The following is a 23,246-nucleotide window of genomic DNA, read 5'->3' as shown; positions in this document are numbered from 1 at the left end:
TGCTCTTTCACATTAGCTTTTACTTCCTCAGGTCTTCCATTCACTTCAGTCATTACTTTCTCTTGCAACAACAGTTTCTTCAGCTGACTCACACTAGCACCCATTTAAATTTAGCTGTATAAAAATACAGCTTCATCTGTCTCTCAAATTCATCCCACACATTCACAGAATGAACTCTTTTCTTCATACAACTATGTTACCATGTCGTTCATAATCTTCACTTGCCTTCTCAATTCATCATCATATTTGCACAACACGCTGACTATCTTACCTACTACACTATTATCTTTCACACTTCTCAACAGCTTCCTGGTGCCCATCCTTACATTCTTCTTGTTACCAACCAAATCATTTGTGCCAACTGCTACTACCAACCCTTATAAGAACTGTGCTTCTCTCCTTACAACAGAGCAACAGGACCTTCAGGAAGAACTATCCCTGATATCTAACAACCTTACCATGAATGGATTTCCTTGAAGACTCTCGTCCACAAGATACTTTTCTCTGACCCCCCACAAAGACAACGAGATGACATACATTATATTTCTACCATCGTCATTCTATGCTTAGGGACAGTTTCGAATAAGATTGCAAGACTCCTTAGACCACATAAAATAAGAGTGGCCTTTAAACCTACAGAAACAATTAGACAATTCTTAAGATCTCCAAAAGATAACCATCCTTTCTTCAAATATGCTGGAGTTTACAACATACCCTGCTCGTGCAGCTTGAATTATATTGGCCAGACTTCAAAGAGCCTTGAAATTAGGCAAAAAGAACACATTGGTGATGTCAATAATAAGAGAGAAGAAAAATCGGGGTTAGCTTTTCACTTCTCAAGAACGAACCATGTCATACAGTGGGATAGAAGCACAATTCCTTATATAGAGGAGGACTTCCACTCCCAATTTATTAAAGAAGCCACAGCAGTTGCCCGCTGTACACAAAACCTTAACAGGAACCAAGGACTAATCTTGCCCGTGATCTGGAAGACCCTTATTAGATCTCTTAACTCACCAGAACTGAATTACAGTGCTAACCATAGAACGTTCCTAAATAACAAGTGAGATCATGCATGCTCAATGCATGTTTTGTATGCACTGTGTTCTTTTGTCTAATATAATTTGAATCGGTTGATTATAGTTTGTAAAAGTTTTTTACTTTTTAGTGCCTTACATCAGTTATGTACCCTGAAGATGCCAACAGCCTTAGTTGGTAAAACTAGTTGGTAAAGCATAGTTGTTTATTATATGTACTTGATCAATATAGTTCCATTAGAAGTCTTTTTATAACCCTTATGCTTGCTTACTCCTCATATCCAATGCTTCAATCACACTGCTCATTCTATCTCCTAGAAAACAAATGTTGTACACCTTTTCACCCACTTAATCAGTGAATATCCATATAGGGCTTCTCTTGAATTTTTCGATATATCTTTCAAAAGATCATCTTTCGTTCCATTTTTCTTCACACTTCCATGCAAATCTGCATTCCTCAGTTCATTCCTCATACACTTAATCTCTTGCCTCATTTTTGCCAACTCCACTTTCATCTCTTCAATCTTTCTCACTGCTTTTTATGGCAATTGCATTCTTGATACATATTGCATATCCAGTGTCTTACAATTCACACCTTTGAACTGACATCAGCATTACTTTTTATAACTTCAAATTTGAATTGCTATATTTGATTTTGCAAACAAGTAAGCAAACTATCTCTAGTTTGTTTGCTAAGAACAAAAATTCTTTATTAAAAAACTGTAGTGTTTAACAGGAAACTTACGCCTCACGATAATAAATTACATATCCCAGGAGTGATCGTTGATCAGGTAAGTCTTTACGAAAGCTATCCCACTGAATGAAAGCTGAGTCATGTGTTATTCTTGAAATGGTTACATTCATTGTAACTACGTTACCTGAAACAGAAAACAAATTTCAGAACATTTATCAGAATAATTTATTGTTTTTTCTTGTTCTTAAATAATCAACAAAAAATAGATAAACCTAATGGCTCTTAAACATAAATGATGCTACATGTTTGAATAGTTTCTAGTTTCGCATTTTCTTCATCTACAATTAATTAATCAATTAAATAATTGATTATTTTAAAAAATTGCTTTTTTAAATATTGTGCAGCTATATCCTCATTCAGTGAATGCATATAAACTTTTTGCATAATGCAAGATTTTTTAAATGGGATGTTTATTACTAAAAAAAAGAGCCATAGGCTTCATTTTTTTGGCAATGTAAAATTACATGGGCAAAGTGGATATTAGATCCAACATTATTTCAAAGCTGAATGTTTGTAGAAACTATGAAAGTTTCATAAAAATGAGAGGCTCATCCTTCCACTAAGCAGAACCACTTATATTCCAGGGAAAAGCATCAGCTGAGATTGTCCTAATACAGGCCATCCCAACGGAATCAAATCCACAAATGCTCAACAGCTCCCTCAAGGCAAAAGTGCAGAGACTCTAACACTTTGAGTCCTATTGATGTAAATAGACACTGATTGCGTGTGAACCCAGAATCCCATCGATGTATTTAAATTAGATACATTGCTAAATTAAAAATTCCGAAAATAATATATGTTTGAAATTCATTATCAGACTGTACTGTAGTCAAATTTGAACCTTCAGCTTCATTATCCATGAGGATGGTTAACTTTTATCAATAAAAGAGGGAATATATATTAGTATATCGTAATGCCTGACCATCAGCTGTGTCACGTACGATCATATGTGTTCATATTTATATTACATAGCGCCATCATAACTCTGGATGCTCCAATCTAAACAATATACAGGATTCATGACTCTCTCCTTGTGACTTGAGAGATCAGTTTGAATTTCTCTGTCACCATGGACAGACCAGGACCCAGTGGTGCCAAAAGGTTCTTGAGTGAACACGAATTAGGACAAATGCTCAAGGAAATACTCAATAATGAAGGATCTGAATTAGATGATTGGGCAGACGATGATCCGGAACAAGAGGAAACAGATCTCCCCACAAATGTGAGCTCCAAGTCAAGCGACAGTGATGCAGAACTTCGAACAAGGGGATGACCGAATTCAAGGCCATCCAGCGAGTTGTGTTCGTGATCGCAAGCGAGGTTATGGCATACAAGTATCGGGGAGAAGTGGCAGTCGGCAGCCAAATGACGCACAGTTGAACTTTAAAAATGAAATACCATGCAAGACATACCTTTTTTCATCAGTACCTGGTATATCTCGTGCATCCAACATCAATGTAAATTTATCCCCTTTTCAAGTTTTTGAAATATTTGTAAATAACAATGTAATATCTGATATGAAAACTGAAACCAACAGATATGCTGCACAACAACTTGCAGCAGAAAAAAAAGGAAAGGACCATTACCTAAACATTCAGTCTTCTCAAGATGGGAACCTGTTACAATATCTGAAATGAAACATTTTTCTGGCAATTATTTTGTACATGGACCTTGTTAGGAAACCCAGAATTAGGAATTACTGGTCTACCAAACCTGTTTATGATTCAAAATTTGCCTCTTCCCTCCAGATATCCTGTGATCATCTCTTTTCTATTCTGACCTTCCTTCATCTCAATAACAATGAGACATACATTCCTAAGGGAAATCCTGGACCCTCTGTACAAAGTCTGTCCAGTGTTCAATAATACTTCTCAATGATTTCCAAACTTGCTACACTCCAGATGAAGAACTGGTAGTTGATGAAGGGATTTGTGGCTTCAGAGGAAGAGTACACTTCAAAGTATTCATAAAAAGGAAACTTGAGAAACATGGCATGAAACATTTTAAGCTGTGTGAGGTGAAATCTGGATATATGTGAATACGGCTGAAGTCTATACAGGGAGCACTGATAAAGAAGATTTCAATTCTGCTTTCAATGTTCCATATTACAACAGAGGCTACATTATCTACATGGATATATTGTTTTTAAGTCCAAAACTCTTTGATCATTTATGGAAAAATGGTACCAAAGCTGTCGGGACAGTTATGCCAAATAGATGTGAAATGCCAAAACAGGCTTTCCAACAAAAAAGTGAAGAAAGGAGAGCAAATATCAAGATGAGGAGAACACCTGCTACCAGTGAAATGGAGGGATGTTTGAGATGTCTACATTCTGTCCACCAAACATACTGATGAGATGGTGGAGAATGATGTGAGAGGTCAACATCAGAAGACAAAAGTGTGTTGGAGTGGATTGTAGTGATCCGTTGTTGTCATATTGCTCCTTCCATCACCGTCAATTGAAATGGTGGAAGAAACTGTTGATCCATATCCTGGATCTCGCAATAGTGAACAAAATATTATATAACAAAATCCACAAGAATATCTGATTACAACAATATGTTGAAACAGTAGTTGAAGGTCTTGTGATATCAGCTGGACTAGACAATGATGCTAACTAACGTGCAGCTCCTCAGGAAAGTTGACGTCTTATTGGAAGAAATCATTTTCCATATGTGATGCCCATCACTCCAGGAAGTAAGGGAAGAAGAGGACAGAGGAAATGCAAAGTGTGTGCAGAAAAAGTAAAACAAACATCTTGAGGACAGGCACTGATGTATAAAACAGTACATATTTCATTATTTTACAACATATTATTATTATTATTATTAAGGCCTCCATGGAGTCAAAAGACTCATCATGGGAGGTCCTTCCTAAGAAACACAAAGTCTATCAAGACTCATCGAGGGGAGGTCCCCCCCTGAGAAACACAAAGTCTATCATACCACTCCTTAAACTCATTGACCGTTCTCACTCTCACCACTCCTTCAGGTAATGCATTCCATGGTTCAACCACCCTCCATACAAAGAAACCACTCCTCACCCTCTTGCTCACAGTTTCCTTTCGTAACTTCCAGGGATGGCCTCTTGCCATCACTCCTTCCCGCTGTTCAACCAAGCGAAAGAACTCCCCAGTGTCAACCCTGTAATCACCTCTCAACAGTTTAAAAGTCTCAATCATATCACCTCTCCTTCTATCCACCAAACTCTGCAGTCCACATTCCCTCAGCCGATCCTCATAACTAACGTGGTACAGTACTGAAACCATCTTTGTTACTGCCTTTGTACCCTTTCCACAGTTAATTTATCCCCTTCAAATTCTGGACACCAAATCTGATAACAATAGTCCGAGTGTGGTCTGATCAGAGATTTATACAACGGAACGATAACCCTTTTCTCTCTGCAGGTCAGTGTCCTCATAATTGCAGCAATCCTCTGTGTTACCTTCACCACCTTAGCAATATGTCCCCTAAATTTAAGGTTTCTATCAATCATCAACCCAAGATCTCTTGTCTCTCATACTTTCTCCAGTATAACTCCTCCCATATAGTATGCAGCATCCCATCGATGTTTCCCAAACCTCAAGACCTTAAATTTTGCTGCATTAAACTGACATCCCCATTCATTTGACCATCTGTCTAGCTTATTCAAATCCTCTTGCAGGGCTACCACATAATCCACAAACAACTGAATATCCCCTTGCTATCCACGGACAAGATCATTGATATAAAGGTTAAATAATATAGGTCCCAGTACTGAGCCCTGTGGAACACCACTTGTAACCTTCTGCCACTTTGATATTGCTCCACCATACACAACTCTCTGATACCTATGGGACAGCCAATCCTGAATCCAGTTGACCAATCTGACATCGAGACCAATGTGCTGCAACTTGAATATCAGCTTATCATGTGGCACCCTGTCAAATGCCTTTGCTAAGTCTAGGAAAATGGCAGTATATGCCTTTACCTGATCGACAGCTCTTGTAACTTTAATATAAAAGGCTAGCATATTGCTAAAACAAGAGCGCCCTTTCACAAATCCATGTTGACTCTCACAGATAACATTACCCTCATCTGCCCAATGCTGTATACGGTCCCTCACTACTTTCTCCAAGATCTTACTAACTACTGATGACACACAAACTGGTCTATAATTAGACACTTCCAGTTTGCTACCGCCCTTATGCAATCGCACTATCTTACCTTCCTTCCATTCCATGGGCACCTTTCCAGTAGCCAGACTTTCATTGAAAAGCCAGGTCAAAGGACTGTCAGTTCCCTAGCACATTCTCTCAAAACTCGTGGTGAAATACCATCCAGTCCCACAGCTTTACTGACATCCAGAGTACTCAATATTTGAAACACACTCTCCTCCTGTACCTCTGAACCTCGAACCTTACCTATCCCTCTAGTATTAAAACTGATTCCTCCAGGATGAAATACTCCAATAAAGTGTTCATTGAACAATTCCACTATGTCCTCTGCATCAGTTACTCTATTCCCATTTTTATCCCACAATATCATTCTTTCACAGTCATTTCTCCTCCTACTGGCCACATTGCTAAAAATATTCCCTAGGATTTTCTTTGGATTTTAGGGCCAATCTCCTCTCATATTCCAGTTTCGCCTTCCTTACTATACTAGTCACTCTTCTGGCCTATATTTCTAGTAATTTTTGTGTTCTAATCATCTGCTTGCTCACCATTCGTATTGCAATTTTTATTTGCTATAACAGTATTGTGCTTATATATTGGACAACCCTGGTTGCAGATACTAAAAGGTAACTGAATATTACCCAAATTGTATGTATAATGTTATGCAATATGCCTTGCATTTCAAAAACTGAATGACCTAATTCAATAATTTACCACTCGACTTTTTAAATAGAGCTAAAAATGATCAGGACACAGGGTTCTTTAAGTCCCAATAGGTCTAGGACTCAAAAGTGTTAAAAGAGCAAAGACTCTCATTCAGTATTAAGGAAATCAAATGTTAGAGAAATGTATTTTTGGTAAGTGAACTCTCAGTCTGTGTGTAAAAGTAATTATTAAAAAAAGAGCCATACAGCTTCATTTCAGCAATGTAAAATTACATAGGCAAAGTGGATATTAGATCCAACATTATTTCAGTGCCGAATGTTTGTAGAAACTATGAATGTTTTGTAAAAATGACCAGAGAGCTTACCTGGATATTAGTGGATCTAATATTCACTTTGCTTAAGTAATTTTATATCGTCGAAATCAAGCTGTATGGCCCTTTTTTTAGTAATTACTTTTACGCACCAACCGAGAGTTCAGTTATTTTTATTTTCCTGTAGAATGTATATGCAACAGAATGTAAATGCTGCTAATGACAGCAGGAGAATTATGTCCACATACAGTGGAGATACAAAAGGTGGCATATACAAAATATACAAAATATACAAAAGGTGGAGATACAAAATAGTGGCAATGATTTTGGATCAGTATGTGTGATGTGGAAATTGGCAGGAAGAGATATTTAGTCAGATGTAAAGGGTAGTGAAAGAAATATATAACTAACTTGGGTTAGTGATCAAGGGAATTGAGGATTATCACCCTGCCTTCCCTTGATCCCATTATGGTAATGTAAAATTCTATGCAGTAGGATTTTTCCTCTTCTTTGCATCGACTTTTACAGAGGTCACAACTTGTAAACAAGATTAATATTTCTGTATTAACATTGTAAATCTTGTGAAACCCATGTAGTTTAACTCCAAGAAATTAACATGCAAGTCTGTACAGAAACTGTAAATATCAGATAAATACTTAAGTTGTAAGATTCAAGGGCAAACCATTTGAAATCAGTACAGTATTGATGTAGGAACTGTATACAAAGTAAGTGCTTGGAGTCAGCCAGATGCAAGCTTCAAGGACTGTGTTATAAAAGGGGGTTTAGATCTTAAGCAGTTCCGCTTTTTGTAAACAAGAGTATGTGTGTGTTCCGTGAGAATTAAAAGTGAACATTAACGTTGAAGGTCAAGACCATTTTGTGCAGGAATATTCGGGGCCTCAATATTCGGGTCCCTTAGTCCAGGGACCGGAGGAATCAGGAAGTCATCTAAGTTGCAGCAAAAAGAGTAGAGAACTTCGGATCCTGTCATCTCGCCGTGTGTTGTGTTCGTCAGCCCATTTGAAGTAGGGAAAGGTCGCCCTGAAGCCATCAAAGGAGCAAGAAAAGACGGACCAGCATGCCTTGCCAGCGAGAGAGCCTGCAACATGCATTAGACGTAACACCTTTGGCCGACTCAGAAACGTCAGTAAAATGTGCTTCGAGCCCCATGAATCATCTACGTGAGACAACGGTAAAGACAGGACCCCTGTACGGAAGTCAAAGCCTGAAATGGATAGGCAACCAATGGAACCTGCGAAAGAACTACGAATGGGTATAGAGTTGTGTGTTAATGAAGATATGCGAGTACATTTTGTTGTGTTTGTTTAAGATATGGGAAATTGACTGAGAGTCCAGGGGATATTTTTTGTGCTTAATATAGTTCATTGTTCCAGACTGGAAAGGAAATCTAAGAATTAATTGTACACAAATATAGTTGGAGATACTTGTTATAAAATTTATAAAGAATATAATCCTAGTATTGAGAAGGGCTGACAGTTTTCTTTGAGTGTTATAATATTGCATGACTCAGAGTATGTACAAATGTAAAATTGCTAAAATTATATGCTTAGATTAGAGTTAAGAGGGGAACCCTTTAATATTGTATGATCTTGTATAATTGCCTTTTAATTTAAATAAATATGTTTGTTTTGTTAAAGAAGTGTACCGCCTGATCTTTATGTAATGCACCTATGAGTAAAGGTATTAAAGCCATGACAGTTAATTAAGCTTTAGGATAATCTCAGAATAAGCTCTACTGGAAGTCTTGGATATATCTAATACCACAAGGAGAACCCTGGTGGTGCAGTCGTTAACTCTAAAGAAATTTTCCAGAGTTCTCCCAGTATTGGAAATAAATAACCCTTAGAGAAAAGTAAAAGAAAAAATATAAACCCATATAGGGAGATATTACAGTAATATAGACTGGAATGAAGAGATAGCTTTTGGGTAAAGAAAATATTTTTTTTTAATTCTTGAGAGATAACTATCTTAGGTAGTATGTAAGAGAAAGCACACAAGGACCGAAGTACATTAGAGTTGTGGTTACTGAGAGATTAGTTAATATCTAGTATACAGAAATTGGTTGATAATAGTAGTATTCAATGTGACTGTCCACATGCATTTGCTAAAGAGAAGTCACTGAAAGTTTTTTCACTTGGTTATACTAAAAATTAAAGATGCCAAGAAATTATATTCTTGGTGTAAGCAAACAAAGCTTGTGTAAACAAACAAGTGTAAGCAAATTGAAGTTGAAAGTTTATTTTTCCCTAGGTTAGACTATGCTAAATTTAGTTTAATCCTTTATCGCAGTGAGAGCAAACAAAGTTTGCGCCTAAAAATATCTTCAGGACTGAATATAGTGTTGTACTTACCTGGGTAAGTAAGCCTTTAATACATAACAGTAGACATATCCACAAGCAAGGAGATGTATTTTGCACAGGCTAACGGAAATAAACAGCGTGGGCGAGTTTCCGAAATGAAGGAGAGAGTATTGTATGGTGACTCGTTATTAAGAGGAGTAATAGATGGGAGTGTAACTAAATCGTACTTGCCGGGTGCGAAATTTAAGGATGTAAGTGAGAGCATTAGAGTGCAAAAACAGAGGGTGAAAGAAATAACAATTGTGGCTGGTACGAATGAATTGAAAGGTGATAAATTTTTTATGAGAGAGGACTTGAAAGTATTGTTAAAGGTAGCGAAAGAAAAGAGTGACAGAGTGAGAATGGTGAGTCTGTTACCGCGGTATGACAGAGAGGAGTTTAGAAGGAGGGCCATAATTGCAAATGATATTATGAGCAGGTTATGCGGACGGTGTGGTGTGGAATTTGTGGACGTGTGGAATGAGTTTGATGGGCGAAAGGACTTATACAAGATGGATGGACTGCATTTGAATGGACTTGGTGTGCGGAGACTGGAAAAAGTGTTGCTGAATGAAGTGAAAATGGATATGCAGAACCAGGGAAACTAGAACTACCAAGGAGGGGGGGAAGTGGATATCCAGACATCAGTGAGACAGTTGAGTGTAAAAATGTATATAATGTACCTGAGCCAGCAATAAGAACAAAAAATGGGAATGGGATATTTAGAATAACGCATCAAGATAGGGGTGGGACAAAGGGAACACTGCAATTCATGTATACTAATGCCAGGAGTATTAGGAACAAGAAGGAAGAATTTTTGGCCTTGATTGGCTCTTCCTGGCCACAGGTTATTGGCATTAGTGAAACATGGCTGACGGAAGATGATATAGTTAGTGGGATAGAATGTGTAGGTTATAGTATGTTTAGGAGGGACAGAGAGAATAAAATTGGGGGAGGGGTGTTATTGATGATAGCTGATGAACTGCAGCCAAGGAGAATTGAAGTATTGCAGGATAGTGAAAGGAGCTCATTTGAGGCTATTTGGTGTGAGATTGATACTGGCAGAATAAAATATACAGTTGGGTGCTGCTATAGACCAGGTGATGGAATAGATGGTGGAGATGGTATGCATAAACAAATTGATGAAATGAGTGGAAGGAGGGTAATTATTATGGGGGATTTCAACTATGGTAACATTGATTGGAAGGAGGAGAGGACACATGTGAAGAAGGAAATGGATTTTATTCAATTATTAAGGGATAACTATCTGAAACAGCATGTAATTGAAAATACTAGGGGTGTGAGAGTGCTTGACCTGGTAATAGTATCTGAGAATTTGACTGTAATGAATATGACCATGTTGCCACCTATTGGTGAGAGTGATCATAAGGTCTTGACCTGGGAGGTGGCTAAAGGTGTGAAATTTGTGATTAAGACAGGGTATATGTGGAATTACCGTGCTGGCAAGTATGACAAGCTTAGGAGATTGCTTGGATCAGTGCCATGACATGTACAACTGCAAGGGCTGGACGTCGATAGAGCATGGGAAGTGATCAAAGAGCATTTACAAGAGGTTATGGCTGATTGTATACCTAAGGTCCGAATAGTGAAACAAGGAGGGGTTAAATGGATGAATAACACCATTAAGCTTGAGCTGCAAAAAAAGAAACAACTATGGAGGGAATTTAAAGAAAGGGGTGACCTGCAGGCACACGAACGGTATAAAGTACAGGCTAGAAGGGTAACGAGTGTGGTAAAAACAGCAAAAGCCGATTATGAAAGGAAACTAGCTATGCAAGCAAAAGAGAATCCCAAACAGTTCTTTCAATATGCTGCAAGCAAGAAAAAAACTGTACATGGCAAAATGATTTTAAGGAATGACGATGGTAAAGAGTTCACTGAACCAGTCGATATAGTGGAGTTACTGAGCGCGCACTTTGCAAAAGTATATCATCCAGGTGGCGACGTTGAAAAAATGAAGGAACCATTAGTTTATATGGGAATTGTGATGAATGAAGTGGAGGTGAATAGTCTATTACAGAACCTTAATGTGAATACATCTGTGGGATTGGATGGTATACCGGCACGGGTCTTGCATGAAGCGGCTAATGAATTATCAGTGCCCTTGACCATGTTGTTTAATCTGAGTCTCAGGTCTGGCTTAGTCCCGAAGGCGTGGAAAGAGGGGAAAATAGTTCCACTGCATAAAGGAGGATCCAAGACTATGGTTGCAAATTACCGACCGATCAGCATATCAGGAGTCGTTGTCAAGGTCTTGGAGAAAGTAGTCAAGGGAAAAATACAGGAATGGATTGATGAAAATGAGATACTGTACAGAGGACAGCATGGCTTTGTGAAGGGTAGATCATGCCTCAGTAACTTGCTCAGGTTTTATAACAGGGTGACGGCTGAACTGGATAAGGGAAATGGGTTTACAGTGATACTGCTGGACCTGGCAAAGGCGTTTGACAGGATACCACATGGAATTCTAATCCGTAAACTACAACATATGGGAATGGATATAGGGTTGGTGAGATGGATAGCTGGGTGGTTGATGGAGAGATATCAAAGAGTAGTTTATTCAGGAGTAGAGTCCAAAAAAACGGCCTGTGACTAGTGGTGTGCCACAGGGTTCTGTTCTTGGACCACTGCTGTTTAATCTGTTCATTAACGATATAGGGAATGGTCTAAGTGGGACAGTTCATTTGTTCGCTGATGATGCAAAGTTGGGTAGGGCGATAGTGAATGCAGAAGATGTCAAAGTCTTGCAAGATGACTTAGATAGATTGGAGTTCTGGACTAAGGAGAATGGATGTCAATTTAAGGTGACAAAATGTAAGGTTATGCATTTCGGAGTGAAAAGATTAGCAGCAGTACACCACATTGGTGGAACTGTACTCCAAGAGATTGATGAGGCCAGGGACTTGGGAGTATTGGTGGATAGGGAGATGAAGTTTAGGGGGCACATTGCGAAAGTAGCTAAATCAGCTCATCAACTCACTTGGTTGTTGAAAAATACCTTGACGAGCAGAGAAAAAACAAGTTATTGTACCTCTGTACCGAGCCCTGATAAGACCTCATCTCGACTACTGTGCCCAGATTTGGTCACCTCGGTTCCTTCTTGATGGGGAGGAGGTTGAGAGGATCCAGAGGCGAGTGACTAAGATGATAGCAGGTCTATGGAATGCACCATATGAGAACAGGTTGAAGATTTGTGGGTTGCAGAAACTGGTTGATAGGCGAAAAAGGGGAGATATGATTGAGACATTCAAATTGCTAAAAGGATTCTATAGGATTAATTCAGATGATATTTTTGAGATCAGGACTGGTGGTGGGAGAACTAGGGGACACCCATGGAAGCTGGGAAAGAGCGTGGTTAGCAGGGGTGTTAGAGCTGGGTTCTTTACTTTTAGAGTGGTAAATGAGTGGAATAAGCTGCCAGAGTCTGTTGTGGGTGCTATGACAGTGAGCGAGTTCAAGGCAAGGTATGATAGATACTGTGAGAATGTTGAACAGCTGTGTGAACATGATGTTTAGGGCCTCCCTCGATGAGTCTAAGGACTCCTGGAGTAGCCCGTGGTAATAATAATAATAATAATAATAATAATTATGGGAGATACTGGGATAGGAGTGTTGGTAGCTTGCTCCACCTTTGCTACGAGTTGCCTGATGTTGTACTACTTACCCAGGTAAGATAGTACAACACTATGTTCAGTCCTGAAGATATTTTCAGGTGCAAACTTTGTTTGCTCTCACTGGGATAAAAGGATTAAACTAAATTTATCATATCAAAGTGTAAGCAAACAAAGCTTGCACATGAAGTAATTTCACAAATGGGCTACTTCTACATAGAGGCTAATGACTTCACATCAATTGCCTTAGTACCCCATATGGACATGTATAATGCGGTGCATTATGGGAAGGGCCAATACCCAGACTGGTTTTGACTTTTATTGAGGTCTCATCAGTGGGAGCCAGACCCAGAAGTGATACCAAGGTTGAAGTAAAGCAGAGTTCGTATTTCTATATATAAGTAGTCAAAAGGTGTCACACCTTATTACTAAAATACTCTGGATTAGAGATAGATGTTGAACGTTTTTTTCTTGGTTACACTAAAAATTAAAGATGCCAAGCCATATCTCAATTGAAAACATCTGCCTTAGAACTATGCTTGTACGTCAGCACTATTTGTCTTCCTTTCACACCATAGGAACCTTTCCTGCTACAAGATTCTCATTAAGCAGTATGGTGAGAGACATAACTATTTTGCACATTCCTAAATATGCAATGATATACTATCCATTCCCACATCCTTATTATTATCTATATCTAATCCCTCTATTATCTTCTTAGTGCTGTATGGCATCATGTATGCAAATATACAAATAGTAGTGCAGATTACAATACTTACTATACATCTGTCTAAGGTAGTTTCTGACCTCTGGAATGTCGAGTATGAGGAAAGATTGAGAAGATGTAATTTGCAATCTGGTGGACAGGAGGAAGAGGGGAGATATGATAGAGATCTACAAGTTGGTAAGCGGTTGTTATAGGATCAATGCTGGAGAAGTTTTACAGAGAATAGTGGGAGATCAAGGGAGAACCAGATGTCATCCCTAGAACCTGTATAAAGAGGGTGTGAGTAGGGGAGTGAGAGGCAGGTTTTTTTTGTGCAGAGTTGTGAATGATTGAAATGCCTTGCCTGAGAATGTGGTGTCTGCAAAGAGTTTGAATGTGTTTAAAACACGGTATGATGAGCTGTGTGTGATAAAAGGACCTCCCAGATGAGTCTCTGACTCCATGAGGTCTTGGGGGTGGTAATAATAATAATAATAATAATAATAATACTTGAGGAAAGTAGTGATGCCTTTAAATTATTTTACTGTTTATTGCAGTGCACTAAAATATGAAAGATTTCAATAATCAAATAACAAATATATATTTTAAAAATTAACAAATGTTGGCTATGCAGAGCAGCTCAGAGAATATAGACTGCAAAGTTCGGTGGATAAGAGAAAAGGAAATTATGTCATAGAAACCTTCAACGATTAATGGGCTTTTACCAATCAATACAGAAAGGATTATTAAAAGAGTGCAGAGTGAGATGGGAAGAATGAGAGGCCATCACTGGAAGTTGTGTTAAGGTGTGGTGAAGAAGGATGTGAGGTGTAGATTTTTTTTTTACATGGAGAATGGTGGGTGACTGGGTGAAATTTACCTTAAGCTAAACTGAAGATAAGGCACCATCAAAAATACACGGCATCACAGGGATAGAGATGTAGTCATCAGAAAAATTTTCATATTATAGTTGGTGTTATTATAAATATATTAATACTGTTATCATATATATATATATATTATGGAGTCAAATACTCATCATACCTAATGCTAATCAAACTTTGCCCTTAAACTCATTCACTATTTCCACACTAACTCACATTCCCAAGCAGTACAACTCAGCAACTACTGGGGGGGGGGGGGGGGCATGAATGGCCTCTTTCATTACCTTTGTCTCCCTCAACTCTATAAAAACTTCATCCCACATTAATCTGTAATAACCATTCCCCAACTTATTTCTATTATTATTATTATTATTATTATACCCTCCATGGAGTCGACAGACTCATCATGGGAAGTTCATTCAACTGACAATATATTTGTCATATAGAATCTTAAATCCTTAACAATCCCTGAATTAACAACACATTCTGGTAAATGGGTTCCATTCAATGGCAATTCTACATGTAAAAAATCTGCTCCTCACACCCCTCTTCACCACACTTTTACACAACTTCCAGGAATGACTTCTGGTTCTTCCCCCTCTCACCTTCTACTCTTTTTATAATCCCCTCTGGATTAATCTGATAAAATTCTCATGCTAACTTAAATGTCTCTATCATATCACCTCTCTTCCTCCTATCCACCAAACTCTGCAATCCACATTTCTTCAACCTCTCTCCATAGCCAGCATTCCAAAGTCCCAATATTGTCTTAGTCACCTCGTCTCTGGACCCTCTCCAATGTCTCCACATCACATTGAAAACTAGGTGACCAGATCTGACGCACAATAATCCAAGTGAGGTCTGATCTAAACTTCAGTCTACTGTCAACCATCACCTCCAAAATCTCTAATCTTATCCACTTTCTGCAGTATGGCACCATCGATATAATACTCAGCCTTATATTTCTGCAATCCAAAATGCAACACCTTGCACTTATTAATACTAAAACTACAACCCCCTCTTTTATCCAAGTAAAAAGTCTATTCAATCTTCCTGAAGGGAATTAACATCAGCAATGCCTACTTATAATTCTTCCTAACTTTGCATCATCAGCAAATCACTGAAGATTCCCAGTCAGGTACACATGATATAATCATTTTACAAACAGTTAAACAGCAGGGGGGCCCAAGAACAGAACCCTTGGGCACGCCACTGGTTACTCTCCGTTTTTGAGACACCGCTCCATCATACACAACCTGTTGGTATTGTTCAGAGCCAAACTCTGATCCATCTAACCAATATACTAATTATTCCCATCCTCTGTCTCAGTCAGTTGGTACATGACTTACATCACCTGGAGAAGCTGACTTATTATAGAGGTTTGAAATTGATCACGTCCTTTTTTTATCTGCACTTCTATTATTATAAAGGTGCTGATTTAGAAATTTTTTGTTTTAAAAATGATCATTTAAAAAAAAAAAATTTAAATTAGGCATGAAATATATTTTAAGATTGAGGCACTAGAAAGTGCAGAGCCTGCCCTGAAAATGTACTATATTATTCAGATCAATAAACTTAATCCATGAGAGATTTTAAAATAATATTATTTATGCATCTTTTTATTGGTATTGACTCTCAACACCCATGAGTATAAAATAAATATGATGACTTATTAAGCTTATTTATTAAACCACCTGGATGCACAGAAACACTGTCAGTTATCTCTTGGTCATTTGAGCATAAATAATCCAACCTTCAGATATCTAACTCCCTTTAAATAAGTTAGCATGTAAGCTGCCTTTACCATAATCTCAAGAGACTAACTAGTGGTGCTCTCTAACAAAATTTTAATTTAGTAATGCTTGAATTTTATTTTTGTAGTCAACTGCAGTTAAAATGACCTTAGATGATTTAAGTTGAATTCTATATGCACTAATTTAAACTCCCTTTCCAGCCACTTCATGTACAGTTATTCACCAAAACAACATGAATAAGATGTAAGCAGTCAATTATCTCTAATATGAGGTGATATCCTTCACTCTCACAACTGAAGAAAGTTAATACTTAACTGTAATAAATGAAACAAGGATATGCATATTTCCTTGGGATTAGATCATTTTAGATTATTTAATTTTATTAGAGAGACAAAATATATTATTATTGTTGTTGTTGTGATTATAGCCTTTCAGTTGTTTAGGAGCAGCTATATGTATAGCCACCATCTAGGGAAATGACTATGAGCAAGGTGGTTTCCCATTGCCCTCTTTTCTGTACCATATCCTATGACTGTATTCTGTGTGTTCATGGGGCCGGTTTGCCTGCTTGCAGGATGAAAAATCCCAGATAAACTGGTGGAAAAAACCCTGCTGTCAACGCCCAAGACCAGCTAACTTGGCTATGGCCAAGGAAGATCCTTAAGCTCTTCACTGTCGATGGGAATCGAACCTAGAACACTCTTTCCCCAGCATATGGTTGCAAAGCACATTGCCACTAGGCTAACTGCATGAATTACACAGGCCAACAACAAAAAAAAATTTTTTTCTGCTGATTATGATCTGACACTTGTTTTTTACTAATTTGGGTGGCGCTGATTTCAAATATCAAACCCATTTTTCTCTATCACATCAGGTTTTTCCTCTGTGGCATTTTCTTTTTGCTAATTTGTAAGTTTTTGATATGGGGGGGTGGGGGGGGGGGGGGGTGGGGGGGGGGGGGGGTGGGGGGGGGGGGGGGTGGGGGGGGGGGGGGGTGGGGGGGGGGGGGGGTGGGGGGGGGGGGGGGTGGGGGGGGGGGGGGGTGGGGGGGGGGGGGGGTGGGGGGGGGGGGGGGTGGGGGGGGGGGGGGGTGGGGGGGGGGGGGGGTGGGGGGGGGGGGGGGTGGGGGGGGGGGGGGGTGGGGGGGGGGGGGGGTGGGGGGGGGGGGGGGTGGGGGGGGGGGGGGGTGGGGGGGGGGGGGGGTGGGGGGGGGGGGGGGTGGGGGGGGGGGGGGGTGGGGGGGGGGGGGGGTGGGGGGGGGGGGGGGTGGGGGGGGGGGGGGGTGGGGGGGGGGGGGGGTGGGGGGGGGGGGGGGTGGGGGGGGGGGGGGGTGGGGGGGGGGGGGGGTGGGGGGGGGGGGGGGTGGGGGGGGGGGGGGGTGGGGGGGGGGGGGGGTGGGGGGGGGGGGGGGTGGGGGGGGGGGGTCCCTTGATCCCATTATGGTAATGTAAAATTCTATGCAGTAGGATTTTTCCTCTTCTTTGCATCGACTTTTACAGAGGTCACAACTTGTAAACAAGATTAATATTTCTGTATTAACATTGTAAATCTTGTGAAACCCATGTAGTTTAACTCCAAGAAATTAACATGCAAGTCTGTACAGAAACGTAAATATCAGATAAATACTTAAGTTGTAAGATTCAAGGGCAAACCATTTGAAATCAGTACAGTATTGATGTAGGAACTGTATACAAAGTAAGTGCTTGGAGTCAGCCAGATGCAAGCTTCAAGGACTGTGTTATAAAAGGGGGTTTAGATCTTAAGCAGTTCCGCTTTTTGTAAACAAGAGTATGTGTGTGTTCCGTGAGAATTAAAAGTGAACATTAACGTTGAAGGTCAAGACCATTTTGTGCAGGAATATTCGGGGCCTCAATATTCGGGTCCCTTAGTCCAGGGACCGGAGGAATCAGGAAGTCATCTAAGTTGCAGCAAAAAGAGTAGAGAACTTCGGATCCTGTCATCTCGCCGTGTGTTGTGTTCGTCAGCCCATTTGAAGTAGGGAAAGGTCGCCCTGAAGCCATCAAAGGAGCAAGAAAAGACGGACCAGCATGCCTTGCCAGCGAGAGAGCCTGCAACATGCATTAGACGTAACACCTTTGGCCGACTCAGAAACGTCAGTAAAATGTGCTTCGAGCCCCATGAATCATCTACGTGAGACAACGGTAAAGACAGGACCCCTGTACGGAAGTCAAAGCCTGAAATGGATAGGCAACCAATGGAACCTGCGAAAGAACTACGAATGGGTATAGAGTTGTGTGTTAATGAAGATATGCGAGTACATTTTGTTGTGTTTGTTTAAGATATGGGAAATTGACTGAGAGTCCAGGGGATATTTTTTGTGCTTAATATAGTTCATTGTTCCAGACTGGAAAGGAAATCTAAGAATTAATTGTACACAAATATAGTTGGAGATACTTGTTATAAAATTTATAAAGAATATAATCCTAGTATTGAGAAGGGCTGACAGTTTTCTTTGAGTGTTATAATATTGCATGACTCAGAGTATGTACAAATGTAAAATTGCTAAAATTATATGCTTAGATTAGAGTTAAGAGGGGAACCCTTTAATATTGTATGATCTTGTATAATTGCCTTTTAATTTAAATAAATATGTTTGTTTTGTTAAAGAAGTGTACCGCCTGATCTTTATGTAATGCACCTATGAGTAAAGGTATTAAAGCCATGACAGTTAATTAAGCTTTAGGATAATCTCAGAATAAGCTCTACTGGAAGTCTTGGATATATCTAATACCACAAGGAGAACCCTGGTGGTGCAGTCGTTAACTCTAAAGAAATTTTCCAGAGTTCTCCCAGTATTGGAAATAAATAACCCTTAGAGAAAAGTAAAAGAAAAAATATAAACCCATATAGGGAGATATTACAGTAATATAGACTGGAATGAAGAGATAGCTTTTGGGTAAAGAAAATATTTTTTTTTAATTCTTGAGAGATAACTATCTTAGGTAGTATGTAAGAGAAAGCACACAAGGACCGAAGTACATTAGAGTTGTGGTTACTTGAGAGATTAGTTAATATCTAGTATACAGAAATTGGTTGATAATAGTAGTATTCAATGTGACTGTCCACATGCATTTGCTAAAGAGAAGTCACTGAAAGTTTTTTCACTTGGTTATACTAAAAATTAAAGATGCCAAGAAATTATATTCTTGGTGTAAGCAAACAAAGCTTGTGTAAACAAACAAGTGTAAGCAAATTGAAGTTGAAAGTTTATTTTTCCCTAGGTTAGACTATGCTAAATTTAGTTTAATCCTTTATCGCAGTGAGAGCAAACAAAGTTTGCGCCTGAAAATATCTTCAGGACTGAATATAGTGTTGTACTTACCTGGGTAAGTAAGCCTTTAATACATAACAGTAGACATATCCACAAGCAAGGAGATGTATTTTGCACAGGCTAACGGAAATAAACAGCGTGGGCGAGTTTCCGAAATGAAGGAGAGAGTATTGTATGGTGACTCGTTATTAAGAGGAGTAATAGATGGGAGTGTAACTAAATCGTACTTGCCGGGTGCGAAATTTAAGGATGTAAGTGAGAGCATTAGAGTGCAAAAACAGAGGGTGAAAGAAATAACAATTGTGGCTGGTACGAATGAATTGAAAGGTGATAAATTTTTTATGAGAGAGGACTTGAAAGTATTGTTAAAGGTAGCGAAAGAAAAGAGTGACAGAGTATGAATGGTGAGTCTGTTACCGCGGTATGACAGAGAGGAGTTTAGAAGGAGGGCCATAATTGCAAATGATATTATGCGCAGGTTATGCGGACGGTGTGGTGTGGAATTTGTGGACGTGTGGAATGAGTTTGATGGGCGAAAGGACTTATACAAGATGGATGGACTGCATTTGAATGGACTTGGTGTGCGGAGACTGGAAAAAGTGTTGCTGAATGAAGTGAAAATGGATATGCAGAACCAGGGAAACTAGAACTACCAAGGAGGGGGGGAAGTGGATATCCAGACATCAGTGAGACAGTTGAGTGTAAAAATGTATATAATGTACCTGAGCCAGCAATAAGAACAAAAAATGGGAATGGGATATTTAGAATAACGCATCAAGATAGGGGTGGGACAAAGGGAACACTGCAATTCATGTATAACTAATGCCAGGAGTATTAGGAACAAGAAGGAAGAATTTTTGGCCTTGATTGGCTCTTCCTGGCCACAGGTTATTGGCATTAGTGAAACATGGCTGACGGAAGATGATATAGTTAGTGGGATAGAATGTGTAGGTTATAGTATGTTTAGGAGGGACAGAGAGAATAAAATTGGGGGAGGGGTGTTATTGATGATAGCTGATGAACTGCAGCCAAGGAGAATTGAAGTATTGCAGGATAGTGAAAGGAGCTCATTTGAGGCTATTTGGTGTGAGATTGATACTGGCAGAATAAAATATACAGTTGGGTGCTGCTATAGACCAGGTGATGGAATAGATGGTGGAGATGGTATGCATAAACAAATTGATGAAATGAGTGGAAGGAGGGTAATTATTATGGGGGATTTCAACTATGGTAACATTGATTGGAAGGAGGAGAGGACACATGTGAAGAAGGAAATGGATTTTATTCAATTATTAAGGGATAACTATCTGAAACAGCATGTAATTGAAAATACTAGGGGTGTGAGAGTGCTTGACCTGGTAATAGTATCTGAGAATTTGACTGTAATGAATATGACCATGTTGCCACCTATTGGTGAGAGTGATCATAAGGTCTTGACCTGGGAGGTGGCTAAAGGTGTGAAATTTGTGATTAAGACAGGGTATATGTGGAATTACCGTGCTGGCAAGTATGACAAGCTTAGGAGATTGCTTGGATCAGTGCCATGACATGTACAACTGCAAGGGCTGGACGTCGATAGAGCATGGGAAGTGATCAAAGAGCATTTACAAGAGGTTATGGCTGATTGTATACCTAAGGTCCGAATAGTGAAACAAGGAGGGGTTAAATGGATGAATAACACCATTAAGCTTGAGCTGCAAAAAAAGAAACAACTATGGAGGGAATTTAAAGAAAGGGGTGACCTGCAGGCACACGAACGGTATAAAGTACAGGCTAGAAGGGTAACGAGTGTGGTAAAAACAGCAAAAGCCGATTATGAAAGGAAACTAGCTATGCAAGCAAAAGAGAATCCCAAACAGTTCTTTCAATATGCTGCAAGCAAGAAAAAAACTGTACATGGCAAAATGATTTTAAGGAATGACGATGGTAAAGAGTTCACTGAACCAGTCGATATAGTGGAGTTACTGAGCGCGCACTTTGCAAAAGTATATCATCCAGGTGGCGACGTTGAAAAAATGAAGGAACCATTAGTTTATATGGGAATTGTGATGAATGAAGTGGAGGTGAATAGTCTATTACAGAACCTTAATGTGAATACATCTGTGGGATTGGATGGTATACCGGCACGGGTCTTGCATGAAGCGGCTAATGAATTATCAGTGCCCTTGACCATGTTGTTTAATCTGAGTCTCAGGTCTGGCTTAGTCCCGAAGGCGTGGAAAGAGGGGAAAATAGTTCCACTGCATAAAGGAGGATCCAAGACTATGGTTGCAAATTACCGACCGATCAGCATATCAGGAGTCGTTGTCAAGGTCTTGGAGAAAGTAGTCAAGGGAAAAATACAGGAATGGATTGATGAAAATGAGATACTGTACAGAGGACAGCATGGCTTTGTGAAGGGTAGATCATACCTCAGTAACTTGCTCAGGTTTTATAACAGGGTGACGGCTGAACTGGATAAGGGAAATGGGTTTACAGTGATACTGCTGGACCTGGCAAAGGCGTTTGACAGGATACCACATGGAATTCTAATCCGTAAACTACAACATATGGGAATGGATATAGGGTTGGTGAGATGGATAGCTGGGTGGTTGATGGAGAGATATCAAAGAGTAGTTTATTCAGGAGTAGAGTCCAAAAAACGGCCTGTGACTAGTGGTGTGCCACAGGGTTCTGTTCTTGGACCACTGCTGTTTAATCTGTTCATTAACGATATAGGGAATGGTCTAAGTGGGACAGTTCATTTGTTCGCTGATGATGCAAAGTTGGGTAGGGCGATAGTGAATGCAGAAGATGTCAAAGTCTTGCAAGATGACTTAGATAGATTGGAGTTCTGGACTAAGGAGAATGGATGTCAATTTAAGGTGACAAAATGTAAGGTTATGCATTTCGGAGTGAAAAGATTAGCAGCAGTACACCACATTGGTGGAACTGTACTCCAAGAGATTGATGAGGCCAGGGACTTGGGAGTATTGGTGGATAGGGAGATGAAGTTTAGGGGGCACATTGCGAAAGTAGCTAAATCAGCTCATCAACTCACTTGGTTGTTGAAAAATACCTTGACGAGCAGAGAAAAACAAGTTATTGTACCTCTGTACCGAGCCCTGATAAGACCTCATCTCGACTACTGTGCCCAGATTTGGTCACCTCGGTTCCTTCTTGATGGGGAGGAGGTTGAGAGGATCCAGAGGCGAGTGACTAAGATGATAGCAGGTCTATGGAATGCACCATATGAGAACAGGTTGAAGATTTGTGGGTTGCAGAAACTGGTTGATAGGCGAAAAAGGGGAGATATGATTGAGACATTCAAATTGCTAAAAGGATTCTATAGGATTAATTCAGATGATATTTTTGAGATCAGGACTGGTGGTGGGAGAACTAGGGGACACCCATGGAAGCTGGGCAAGAGCGTGGTTAGCAGGGGTGTTAGAGCTGGGTTCTTTACTTTTAGAGTGGTAAATGAGTGGAATAAGCTGCCAGAGTCTGTTGTGGGTGCTATGACAGTGAGCGAGTTCAAGGCAAGGTATGATAGATACTGTGAGAATGTTGAACAGCTGTGTGAACATGATGTTTAGGGCCTCCCTCGATGAGTCTAAGGACTCCTGGAGTAGCCCGTGGTAATAATAATAATAATAATAATAATAATTATGGGAGATACTGGGATAGGAGTGTTGGTAGCTTGCTCCACCTTTGCT

At 39.7% G+C, this 23,246-nt stretch overlaps 1 protein-coding gene across 1 annotated transcript in view; it reads right to left on the bottom strand.

The window, feature by feature from the left end:
• LOC150099822 (insulin-like peptide receptor) overlaps positions 1 to 23,246 on the bottom strand; it is a 538,418-nt gene that overhangs the window by 244,263 nt on the left and 270,909 nt on the right. Inside the window, 1 exon segment of the mRNA XM_090403498.1 lies at positions 1,783 to 1,915. Coding sequence (XP_090259624.1) covers positions 1,783 to 1,915 — 133 coding nt within the window.

This window comes from Typopeltis vanoorti, chromosome 14 (assembly GCF_054136105.1).
Source record: "Typopeltis vanoorti isolate ZY-2024b chromosome 14, IOZ_Tvanoo_1.0, whole genome shotgun sequence".
Taxonomy (NCBI): Eukaryota; Metazoa; Arthropoda; class Arachnida; order Uropygi; family Thelyphonidae; genus Typopeltis; species Typopeltis vanoorti.
The sequence above is the reverse complement of the archived record's forward strand: the minus strand, read 5'-3'. Positions and strand labels throughout refer to the sequence as shown.